General features: G+C 45.8%; 1 protein-coding gene across 1 annotated transcript in view; it reads left to right on the forward strand.

Annotated features, from left to right (window-relative positions):
- Positions 1 to 13,545, forward strand: part of TPH2 (tryptophan hydroxylase 2) — a 552,487-nt gene that overhangs the window by 48,543 nt on the left and 490,399 nt on the right. The window contains exon 3 of the mRNA XM_073651797.1: positions 9,843 to 10,026. Within this exon, the coding sequence (XP_073507898.1) occupies positions 9,843 to 10,026 (184 nt within the window). The remainder of the gene's footprint in view (positions 1 to 9,842; positions 10,027 to 13,545) is intronic.

Here is a 13,545-nt window from a genome sequence, read left to right on the forward strand (position 1 = left end):
TCATAGCAGCAGACAAGTTTTTGAAGCTGCTTGTGCCTCCAACGTCCCCCGAACAACAAGATGCAGGGTCCTTCAGAGGTTTGCAGCTGTGCATACGCCATCCTGTCGACCTCCTCTATCCACTTCACACAAGCAGAAACGGCTCCAGTGGGCCAAACATTACATGAAGACTGATTTCAAAACTGTTTTGTTCACGGATGAGTGCCGTGCAGCGCTCGATGGTCCAGATGGATGGAGTGGAGGATGGCTGGTTGATGGACACCCCACGCAAACACGGCTACAGCGCCAACAAGGAGGAGGTGGAGTAATGTTTTGGGCTGGAATCATGGGGAGAGAGATTGTCGGCCCCTTTAGGATCCCTGAAGGCGCTAAAGATGAACTCCATAATGTATGTGGATTTTCTCAAACAGCACTTCCTGCCATGGTTCAAGAAGAAGAACCGTGTATTTCACAGCAAGATCATTTTTCTGCATGATAATGCACCATCTCATGCTGCACATAAAACATCTGCATCTCTGGCTGATATGGGCATAAAAGGGGACAAACTTATGGTGTGACCCCCATGCTCCCCTGACCTCTACCCCATTCAGAACCTTTGGAGCATCATTAAAAGGAGTGTCTATGATGGCGGGAGGCAGTTCACATCTAAGCAACAGCTCTGGGAGGGTATTCTGTCCTCATGCAAAACAATTGAAGCAGAAACCATCCAAAACCTGACAAATTCAATGGACGAGAGAGTTCAGAAGCTCCTTTCGAACAAGGGGTCCTATGTGAAAATGTAACATCACCTAGAATAAAGTTTTGAGTTGAAAACTGTTTGATTTCAGTTTCTAACAACCTGCTAATGCTTATAATTTCAAAAATGACCATTTTTTTGGTCTTTATTAAAATGAAAAGGTTGATCGAAAAGTTTGGGGGATCTAAGAGTGTGGCAACCCAGTAGTCATGATTACTTCGAATTCTGACAATATGAGGGTCATGCTGCAGGTAGTGCAGCAAGAAGGCACTTATGTGTCTTGCGCATCTCGGAGCCCCAAAATTATTTTCCGGGCTAGATGTAGCTAAAAATTATTTTTAATTTTAAATCTGGTGGAGCTTATTATAGATGGCCTAATAGGATCAGTGCTGCACACTGCTACAAAGCCCAAATTATTTTCCAGTCAAGATACAGATAAACATGATTAGTAATTTGAAAGCTTAAAACGTTTCTTAGGGTGATTTTAACCAATCATCAAGCTTTTACTCTCCCCAGGATGACACAGGGGTAGAAAAGTCGTTTCGGATCCATGATTTGTTCATCTTTATGAACGTGAGTCTGTCTACATTATCAGTGGAGAGCCGCGTGCGCTTATCTGTCAGCACACCACCAGCAGCGCTGAACACACGTTCAGACAGAACGCTGGCTGCGGGGCATGACAAGATCTCCAAGGCGTAAGTGGCTAGCTCTGGCCATTTATCCAGATTGGAAGCCCAAAAAGAGCAAGGGTCCAGTGACACAGTCGTGGCTTCAATGTTTACTTGGAGATACTCCTGTACCATCGTCTCTAGGCGTTGACTATGTGTCAGACTTCTTGTCTCCTGTGGCCTTGCAAAGGATGGGCTAAAAAAGTGGTGAAATGATTCCGCAAAATTGATGTTACCAGCAGATACTGTGGTTCTGTTACGGTTTGAGTGCTGAACACTTGACGGTCCCACGGTTGGCAAGTTGGAACTGTGAGATTCACTACGTGCACCACTGGTATTTTGTGGAAAAGCACATGTAAGATTCTGCAACAGTCTCTGCTGATACTCCTGCATGCGTGCATCCCTTTCTATGGCAGGAATAATTTCTGCAAATTTACTTTTGTACCGGGGATCTAACAGTGTGGCAACCCAGTAGTCAGGATTATTTCTAATTCTCACAATTCGAGGGTCATGTTGCAGGTAGTGCAGCAAGAAGGCACTCATGTGTGTTGCGCATCCAGGAGCACCAAGTCCCTGTTGTGTTGGTGGCGAGGTAACAATCATGCTTCCTTCCTCTGTCCTCTCCCCCCAACCTCGCACAACAGAAATGTGATCAAGGTCTCCCTCATCTGATGAGTCTTCCATCAGTTCGTCCTCCACTTCTTCCTGGGCTCCTGCACCTTCCTCACTAGTTTGGCTGCTACCATGCGCCCTGGTAAAACCATCTCCCCCACCCTCACATGCCTGCCGCCTTGGTGCTGCCGACCTTCTGGACCTTGCAGATGTTAGCCCTTCCGCATACAACTCCTCCTCCTCTACTTCCTCCACCTCCTCTTGTGCCACCACCTGACTCCGAATTCTGTTTAACATGTGCTCCAGCATGTAAATCACCGGAATAGTCATGCTGATAATGGCATCGTCAGCACTAAACATCTTCGTCGCCATTTCAAAACTGTGCAGAAGGGTGCATAGGTCCCTGATCTGAGACCACTCCTCCAGCGTAATTTGCCCCACCTCTGAATCTCGTTGGCCCAGGCTATACGTCAGAACGTATTGCACCAGGGCTTGTCGGTGCTGCCACAGTCGCTGCAACATGTGCAGAGTTGAATTCCACCGGGTAGGCACATCGCATTTTAGCCGGTGAAGTGGCAGGCCCAACGACTTCTGTAGAGATGTAAGTCGCTGAGCTGCGGGATGCGAACGGCGGAAGTGAGCACACAGCGACCGTGCCCTCTGCAGAAGGCCATCTAGTCTGGGATAGTGGGCTAAAAATTGCTGGACAACCAGGTTCAACACGTGAGCCATACAAGGCACGTGTGTGACATTGCCCCGGCGAAGGGCCACACCCAGGTTTGCAGCATTGTCGCACACGGCCTTCCCTGGTTTCAGGTCCAGTGGAGACAACCATTCATGAAATTGGTTCTCCAGAGCTGACCACAACTCCTCAGCTGTGTGACTCACATTTCCCAGACATTTCAATGTAAAAACCGCCTGATGACGTTGAGCCCTACTGCCAGCATAGTAAGGAGGTGTGCAGGATCCCTTCTGCGCAGTTAGAAAGCTTGTGGCATGACCAGACAGGCTTTGGGTGCAGGTGGAAGACCGAGAGGAGGTTGAGGAGGCAGAAGCAGTGGAGGAACTTTGACATAAAGAGGATTGACGCACAACTCGTGGGGACGGCAAGACTTGGACAGCAGCCCCTTGTCCTGCTGTCACCATAGTTACCCAGTGCCCAGTCAGCGACATGTAACGCCCCTGTCCATGCCTACTCGTCCAAGTGTCTGTGGTGAAATGCACCCTGTCACACACAGAGTTTCTCAAAGAAGCGGTGATGTTGTGTGCGACATGCTGGTGGAGCGCAGGCACACCTTTCTTTGAGAAGTAGTGCCGACTGGGCATCTGGTACTGGGGCACTGCGACGGACATAAGGTCTCGAAAATCCTCTGTGTCCACCAGGCGGAAAGGCAGCATTTCTGTAGCCAAGAGCTTGCAGATGGTGAAATTCAACCTCTTAGGTTTCTCATGGCTAGGAGGAAATGGTCTTTTACTTGTCCACATCTGAGGGACCGAGGGCTGGCTATTGTGCTTAGATGGGGTTGATAAGGGTGTCCCCGGCAAACTGCCGGTCTGTGAGGAAGATGCAGGCGGACATGTTAGGTTGCCTTCATCCAAAGGTGGTGCTATCGATGTCGGACAGCGCTCAACACCAGCTGGTGTTACCACCTCCAAAGAAAATGATGACCTGCCAATCACGCTGGCTGTTGCGGGTAAAGAGGTGGCAGGTCTGCGCCCCAAAACAGGTGTGACTGCTGTCCCCCCAGTCACAGAGGATGAAGAGGCCGCGGATGCACAAGATATGGCAGACGGTGGTTGGCCCGGCCGGCTAGGCCGCATTGTAGCACACTGAGCTTCCCACTGCAACTTATGCTTCATGTCCATGTGCCGGTTCATGCATGAAGTACTCAAACTATGTATTTTTTGGCCTCTACTTAGCTTTTGCTGACAAATGTTACAGATAACACGAGTTGGGTCATCTTTATCGATCTGAAAAAATGCCCAGGCTATGCAAGGCTTAGCACCCATGCGACCTGAAGAGCCACCACGACTTGTGGTGAGAGGCAGAGTTGTGTTTGAGGATGCAGTTGTTGACGTGCTTCCAGTACTACGTCTCTGTCCAGGAAGGCGCAACCTGACCTCGTCGTCACTAGCATCTTCCTCCACCTCCTCTGCTGACCTCATCTCTTGGCTGACTGTGGGTTGACAGTAAGTGGGATCTCCGACCTCATCATCATCACCCTGTGCGTTATCACACCCGTCGTCCTCAGAGCCAACCTGTTCCTGCCCTGACAAAAAACTAAAGTTGTCGCTCCAATCAGGTATTTGAGTCTTATCATCGTCTTCCTCATTGTCTCCACCAACAGGAGTTACAGTTTGGGAATGAGGGTCTACATTATGGTCAGAACCTTCTGCGTCTGGTCCTGGATCCGACTCATAAAGATTCTGGGCATCAGTGCAGATCATTTCCTCGTCTGGATTCACAGAAGCGCTGGAGTCGACCTCTGATTCCCAGGCTATAGTATGAGTAAACAGCTCTGCAGACTCAACCATCTGTTCTACCTCATACTCAGACGGGCAGCTGGAGATTTGGGAGCTGTGAGGAAGCAAGTGCGATTTGGGTGACACCTTTGAGGACTGGAGTATTTGTGATGTTGAAGTTGATATGGAGGAGAGCCCACTTAAAGGAGCACTTGATATCCGTTGAAGCACCTGCTGTTTTTGTGCCTCATCTGGAATTTGTAGCGATTGGCGTGGCCGTAAGAAAGGGATCTTATCACATTGTCCGCTAAAAGAAGTAGACATTTTAGTTTGGCTGGAACATGGTCTTTCTTCTGCAGATGTTACTGTTGCTTTAACACCTACCCCACGGACACAACCTTTTTTCCCCTTCCCAACACGCCTATTCCCCTTTCCACCAGCAGCAGGCCTTTTTCCACTCATTTTGGTGGTTAACTAATTCACAACTCTGGAGTTGTTTGCACAAAAAAACAATGGATGGTAACCGAGCAGAGCTGAGTGGCCAAACTGTGGTATTAGGCCAAAACTATTGGCTGGGTTAGATGCAGAAAAAAATTATTTTGAATTTGCAACCTGATGGAGGTCAGTATAGATGGACTAATAGAGAAAGTCCGACACACTACTAGAAGGCCAAATATTTTTTCAGAGGTAGATGCAGAAAAAAATATATTCAGTTTGCAACCTGATGGAGGTCAGTATAGATGGATTAATAGAACAAGACCCACACACAGCTAGAAGCCCAATATTTTTTCAGAGGTAGATGCAGAAAAAACTACATTCAGTTTGCAACCTGATGGAGGTCAGTATAGATGGACTAATAGAACAAGTCCCACACACTGCTAGAAGCCCAAATATTTTTTCAGAGGTACTGTAGATGCAGATAAAAATTAGTTTTAATTTGCAACCTGATGGAGGTCAGTATAGATGGACTAATAGAGAAAGTCCGACACACTACTAGAAGGCCAAATATTTTTTCAGAGGTAGATGCAGAAAAAAATATATTCAGTTTGCAACCTGATGGAGGTCAGTATAGATGGATTAATAGAACAAGACCCACACACAGCTAGAAGCCCAATATTTTTTCAGAGGTAGATGCAGAAAAAAATATATTCAGTTTGCAACCTGATGGAGGTCAGTATAGATGGACTAATAGAACAAGTCCCACACACTGCTAGAAGCCCAAATATTTTTTCAGAGGTACTGTAGATGCAGATAAAAATTAGTTTTAATTTGCAACCTGATGGAGGTCAGTATAGATGGACTAATAGACCAAGTCCCACACACTGCTAGAAGGCCAAATATTTTTTCAGAGGTAGATGCAGAAAAAAATATATTCAGTTTGCAACCTGATGGAGGTCAGTATAGATGGACTAATACAACAAGTCCCGCACACAGCTAGAAGCCCAAATATTTTTTCAGAGGTACTGTAGATGCAGATAAAAATTATTTTTAATTTGCAACCTGATGGAGGTCAGTATAGATGGACTAATAGAGAAAGTCCGACACACTACTAGAAGGCCAAATATTTTTTCAGAGCTAGATGCAGAAAAAAATTATATTCAGTTTGCAACCTGATGGAGGTCAGTATAGATGGATTAATAGAACAAGACCCACACACAGCTAGAAGCCCAATATTTTTTCAGAGGTAGATGCAGAAAAAAATATATTCAGTTTGCAACCTGATGGAGGTCAGTATAGATGGACTAATAGAACAAGTCCCACACACTGCTAGAAGCCCAAATATTTTTTCAGAGGTACTGTAGATGCAGATAAAAATTAGTTTTAATTTGCAACCTGATGGAGGTCAGTATAGATGGACTAATAGAATGATGCTATGCCCAAAAGATTTTACTTCACTAGGTGCAGTAAAAAAATTGGTATTCTATACACAGGTGGTATATCTTGCAACACAGATAGGCTACTCCACTGACTAACACACTCTGCAATAGGCCAAAAAGGATTAGCTTTGCTAGATTCAGCCAAATGCTGTGAAAAAAACTTGCACAGACCTGCCTGGCAAAAACTGATAGGAACTGATGTAACCTAGTCCTGAAAAGGACTGCAATTACAATTAGTCTGTACTCCCACAACCGATCTATTTAAGAGCACAGACCTCCCTGATAAAAGTCGTAGGAAATGCTGTAACCTAGTCCTTAAAAGGACTGCAATCACAATTATTCCCTACTCCCAAGCTATCTGTATATTTGTGCGAAAATTGGCTTGAAATTAACAAGGTATAGCGCACACAGCAACAGCGGTGCCGTCTAACACGCAGCTGCAGCAGTGAGAAAATAGTGGCGACGGGGAAAATGGCTTGGTCTTATAGGGCAAGGACATGTGACATACACTGCCAATGACACATGCCCTTGATTGTGTGAAAAAAAGCACTTCGCTCCGTGTGTGCGCTGCTGATAGGCTGACAGATTGCACCTCCCCACTGTAAATGCGGGAAAGAGAAAAAAAAATGGAGATCTTCATTATTCCTGCAGAGATCCATCCCCTGCCCCTCCCCCCGCCCCGCTGTACACTCAAACTGCGTATTAACATTAATTTTCATCATTACTGAGAAAAAATCCAGTTATGATTTTGGTGCACGAACAGTTATCGAACATAACCTCGAACAGCTGAATTTTTCTCAAATTGTTCGTGTTCGCCGAACGGCTCGAACACCGCCCAAAACAGCTCGAATTTGAGATTGGCGAAGAGTTCGAGTAGAACAACGCTCATCTCTACTCATTACTTCTGGCTACCCTAGTTGACACTTTTGAGGATACAATTTGTTTTTGGCTATCTGTTTCTATGATTATCTATGGTCATAAATGTATGGCTCTAATGCTCTGATGTGTGGGATCTTCTCTTAGTGATTCAGGCAGTACAGTTATTAATTTGACAGTTAAATATAGTTTCAGGATGTATTGAATAATCCATGTCTGTATTTCTATGCATGTGGAGAATTACAGAAAAAGACCTTCTTGTTTAGGCAATAGCCTGAATTTCTAATAAGTTTCAGTAGTCCTGTTGCCTGAGGCTTGTCATTTAGTAGATTGATAGCTCTGCACTTTTCCAGTAGAGCAGGTGTATAGATGAATATGGCCCCAAATGTTAGATGAGCTGAATTTGTACCTGTCTAATTAAACAAATCACCTCGATATGACCCTTCTCTTCAGTGTCTTCGATTCACGAAGCCCAATTACATCTTAATGTGGACTTTATGGTTGTAACTAACATTTAGGTTTTTTTTAATTAAAAACCAATGCAGAATTTTGTGAACATTTTGAACAGATTTTATTTCTTAACAAGCAGATAAATTTCAGTTCTAGAAAAATGTACAAATTGAACATGTCACTTTTTTAACTCTTCCTTTCATAAGAACAAATTCAAGTGATCAAAGGTTCAAGGCTCAGTTTTGCTGAGAGGGCTAAAAAATAAAGTAAAGAAATGGGCAAGAAAAGTTTTGACAAAAAAAAAAAAAAAAAAGAAAAAAAAAAAAAGAAAAAAAAGAAAATATATATATATATATATATATATATATATATACACACACACACACACACAGTACAGACCAAAAGTTTGGACACACCTCATTTAAAGATTTTTCTGTATTTTCATGACTATATAAAAATTCAAATCACCTCTATTTCCCCCCATTAAAAATAAATAAATTTAAAACATTGTAAAAATGAATTTATTTGGTATCATTACATTCTTAAAAGTCCGTTTTATCAAAATATAAAATGTATTAACCCGTATGGTAAATGCTGTAAAAGGAAAAAAAAAATCAAAATGCCAGAATTGTAGTTTTTCAGTCAGCGCGTCTTGCTAAAAAAGATGCAATAAAAATAGATTCAAATATTGTTTGTGCCCCAAATTGGTAATAAAAATGTCAACTAACCATACATAAAAACAAGCTGTCACACAGCAACATGGATGATTAAATAAAAACATCATGGATCTCTGAAAATGACGACACAAATACAATATATATATATTTTTTCTTTTTTTACAAACTTCTGATTTTTTTTTCACCATTTAAAAAAAAGAGAGAATCGGTCTGATTATATAAATCACACTCTGATCACACTCTCTTAACAGAGTTTATCATAATGTGATCCGATTCTCTTGGATGAAGAGAAGATGGAGAAAAAAATTCTCCATCTTCTCCATTCTGTCAGTCAGTGGAAATTGGACTGCACTCGGATGTCAACTGTGTGCAGGTGCATGTTATCCATGGACTCATTGAATTGCATTGACGAGAGCGATCCGAATATTGTGTCAAACTCATGCATGTTGCGATTTTTTTCCTTGGACCAGCTTGGTCTGAGGAAAAAAATCGGACATGTACATAGCCCCGTAGAATAACATTAGTCTGAGTGAAATCCAATGTTTTGTTGGAACACAGTCAGACCGAATCATACTGACCTAGAGAATCATTGGTCATTTTACCATACAATGAACACAGGGTTGATTGTTTCCACCATTTCAATTTTTTCCCTTTTTTTTCAGTACATTGTATGGTAAAATGGATGGTATCATTCAAAACTACCACTCATCCTATAAAAAAAATAAGTCCTCATACTGCTATGTTGACGAAAAATAGGTATGACTTTTGGAAGAAGGGGAGCGAAAAATGCAAACAAAAAAAAATTAACTGCGGAGGCCAGAGGTTAAAGAAATAGGACATGTAAAAGTAAATGCAAAATAGCAGTGTCTCTAAACTCTAATGGATAGGCTTCAATTGGCATTCTTTTCTTCATTTGTTTTCAGTCTCCTCATATGTATTTGCAACTTTATCCTAATTTTAAACTTTTTTTTGCATGTGAGGCTAGTTCCCAGGTGTCAATATGGCTTCACTTTCAAGTGATTTTCATGTTCTACAGCTCATAAAACATCATATCCATTCCTCTCGATCTGCAGCCGGTATGATCTGCCCTCCATAATAACTTAAATGCTTTCCTTTCTTTCTCACTTTGATCTTCATTGTGCATGATGAATCCCTTCCCTCTCTGCTATCTCAAGTAATGAGAGAAAGAAGGGGTAGAGCAGGAACAGCCAGCAGCTGGCAAAGCTCTATTGAATTTATGCCTTATTTTGCAGAACAACTGGATAGGTGAAATGGAAGGAAATGGAACAAAAATTAGTATTTAATAGATTTGTGTCAGGACATATGCAAACCAGTTAATACAAGACAAGCGCCATTAAAGAACAAAATTGCAGTTTTATGCTTCCAGTATTCATCATCGCAAGGGAAATGGCATTCATAATAAAGCAACAGGGGTGGTTATTTGTTCTCTCATATGCTCTGTCTTTTATATTTGTTTCCTCAGGAAAAATACGTGAACATTATTCACATAGAATCAAGAAAGTCCAAAAATGGCAGCTCTGAGGCAGAGGTTTACGCAGAATTTGAATGCACGAAGAAAAAAGCCCTGGAATTAAGTCATCTGTTAAAGCTTCAGCCAAATGTTATTTCCTTGAATCCTGCAGAAGTAAAATGGCGAGAAGATGAAGGCAAGGCCTCTGCTTATGCAATCACATGTTTGAGAATGATAAGGTTTTACGGATTACTTTTAATCTGAATTATTAGTAATTATTTTTTTACTTTAGCCATTAGTAGAAGGACAAACTGAACTGACATTTAGAATCAATAGACACAATGCTTTTCGATACGTTTTCCCCCCCTCAGATTTTTTTTGCAGTACCAGCAAATTGACCTGCAGATTTTAAAGAAAATGTGGCATCAGAAAGTGACCTATTATTTAAATCAGTTTTTTATGCTGAATGTATTTTTTAATACATTTAACACATTTTAAAAATTGGGATCTTTTTAGAAATTTTCTGTAATGTACCAATTTTCACATTGGCCACTAAGCTTCATATTTCCTTTTCTGTATTGAAGACTTTTCAGCAGTCTCATTATCATGCCAGACAGTATTATAATAAAAGATAGCACCTCTATATAAAGTAAATAACAGGGGTTCCTCAGAAAAAATATGTGGTTCACAATAAGTGATGGTCACAATTCACCCCCTTTGCTACCTCTTAGGCCCCCTTCACACGTCCATATTTCTGGTACATGGGGCATCCGCTTTCACACGTACTGGAGACACCTACACACGCACACCGATTATAATCTATGGGGCTGCTCACATGTCAGTGTTTTCACACAGACCGTGTGTCCTTGTGGCCCACATGTAGACATGTCCATTTTTTATCCAGCAGCACGGATGACAATACGTACCGCACACGCGCACATGGATGACATGAAGTATGACATCCGTGTGCCATCTGTGTGACACGTACCGGAATAGAATGCAGAATAGAAGTTAAAGATTTTTATGTGCTAAACATGTGCAAAGATAGAGAGATAGTTAGGTATGAAATAAATAGATTATAGCAAGAGAAATAAATAAATAGATAGATAGATAGATAGATAGATAATAGATAAAGAGATATCCATGAAATATATAATAATCCTTGCATGTGTGTGTAGCACTGAGAAGCAGGGCAGAGGAGAAGGAAGAGAGACCCAGAGGCGCAGAGGGGACCCCAAGATCCCAGAATAAGGACAAAAGGGTGAAGGGTCGGCAAAAGGGTACCAGATCCCAAGCTGGCAGAGGCTACAGCACACCTTAGCCAGGAACCGGAGGTCGTGGGCAGGATCTGCCACGACCACCCACTAAATCCACCCGGAAGGCAAACCAAGAATAGGGTCAGGGAACCCAGAGACAAGGGTTTACCAACAGGAGGCCCGAGGGAGCCGGACTTAGGTGGATCCCTGGTGGGGAAGGCCGGAGAGGAGGACAAGTCAGAAAGGGAGCTCAGGACCACACTCCGGAGTTGCCTGGGAGTTGACCGAGTCCAGGACCTGGTGGACGCAGCACGGCTTGGGTGGTCACTGCTGTACACAGTGACCCGAGCAACACCAGTAAGTAAAACCCTGGAACTGCATTTTATGCCTCTGAGTCTCCTTGCTGCACCTTCACAATCACCATCCTCCACGGCTGACCCCCTGAGGCTATACCCCTCCCGTTGGGGGTTATACTACCAAAGCTGCACACATACCAACAGCCTCAGCGGACCCTGCTGCAGCGGCGGCCTTTTGACCGCAAATCAATGGGTGGCGTAGTCGACACTAAGAACTAATAACATCTGTAGGACTGCCACACACTGAGCTTGACACCCTGGGCACGGACCGGGTCACAGCCACTCGGAGACTACAACCCCCATCTGATCCGGCTCCGGGTATCCCTAACAACATGGCCCAGGGGGCGCGTCAACTTTGGCGTAGTCGGCAGGATTACGTGCCCGCAACAACTGGGTACTGCGTGCCTGAAGAAAAGTTCACCGTTACCTTAACAAGAAGTCTCCCGCCGGTTCTGGAGGGTCCCCGCCAACGGACCCCATCACAGGTCGTTTCCCGCCGGTTGTCCGCCATTTGCAGTTTTTTCCCGCCATTTCCAAAGATTTCCCGTCTTGGAAGAGCGGACGCCATTATGGGCGTGCCAGAGGGTGGCAAAAGGCCACCTCCCATCGTGGGCCAGGTCGAAGAATGGCGCCAAAAGCGGAAACCGCGCCCACCAACAGAGACTGTGATGCTGGAAGTGTCCATCAGCGTAAGAGAACTGCCCCTGGAACTGACAATCACCAAGTTGCCCCGGGACCACCCTCAATGTGGGCGGAGACAGAACAAGAGAGCAAAGATGGGTGTCGCCTGGAGCAGTCTGGAGAGAGCGCACCCGGAGACAAGACGTCTGGAAGAGAGTCCAGAGAGAGCCTACCCGGAGATGGAGGGAGAGTCAGGCAGCACCGACCCAGTGGTCAGGAGCCTGTTGCAGGTCGCCACTCCAGAAGGCCTGCTGGAGATCCTAACACAGCTCCCCCGAGACCAGGAGTGTGCACAGACTGCGTTGGAGGGCCTCGCACGGAGGATGGCCCGGGTGCAGCGAGAGACGTTGGCGGAGTGGAGCTGAGAGATGGCCCAGCAGACCGGCACCCGTCAGCGGAGCACGCCACCTGAGACGAGGAGACAGACCGCCTCTGAGGATGGCGCAGGAGGAATGAAGGCAGGAGACGGCGCCGAGAAGGGAGCTGAACGGACGGAGGCAGGTAAAGGGGACGTCTCTACCCCGAGCCGGGAAACCGCGTGCCTGCCCCAGCTCCCCGTCGCAGAGCCCGAAATTCCCCCTGCCGTGCCCGTCGCTGCATCGTCACCGCCGCCGACTAGGCCTCAACCGGAAACCGCGGCCGCGACCCCTGTGACGTCACACGCCTCGACCTCGAGCGTGGCCAAGCAGGAAATACCACCGGCCTGGTCGCAAGGCCTAGTACCCCCGGGAGCCGCTATTCCAACAGCGCCCCCACCGGCCTGGCCGCAGGGCCGAGTAACCACGGGCGCCGCCGTTCTTACGGTGCCCTTTTCCTTTAGCGTGCCCCAAGCCTGGTCGCAAGGCCTGGTCAACCCGGGCGCCGCTACCACCACAGCGCCCATAGCACCTAAAGTACCGCACCTGGGTGAGGACCTGTTCACCCAGCATACGTGCCCGGATGGGCAGCCCTTCATATGGCCACCGGAGTTTCACCATCCCCGACTCCGGAAAGAGAGACCCCTAGATGAACCCCTGATTCCGGTTCCGAAGCCCGCAAGGAGGACCTCGCCCCCGCTGGAGGAGGCACAGTTCGAGTGGGACCCCACTGGAGAAGACCTCATGGGGTTCACTCAGGAGACTCGGGCGGCCGCAGCGGAGCGTGCAGAGTGCTGCCGGCAGCAGCTCGAGGTCTTCGAGAGGGAGCGGAGAGAGAGGCGGGTCCGGGAACAGCAAGCGCAGATAAGGAGCGCGGAGCAGAAGAGCCGGACCAGGAGGAATCCCCGTGCAGCTCATGGTCCCCCTTCCACCGGGACTGTGATAAAATTCAACATGCAGCATGGGTGGGGCTTCATTAGAGACCATCATACCCCCGGCGACGTCTTTGTGACCCGCAGAGACGTAGAAAGCCATCTGCCGGAGGGACACAGAGGTCGTGACCTGT

Source organism: Phyllobates terribilis, unplaced genomic scaffold (genome assembly GCF_046119375.1).
Source record: "Phyllobates terribilis strain yellow unplaced genomic scaffold, ASM4611937v1 Scaffold_11__3_contigs__length_659146591, whole genome shotgun sequence".
Lineage (NCBI taxonomy): Eukaryota > Metazoa > Chordata > Amphibia > Anura > Dendrobatidae > Phyllobates > Phyllobates terribilis.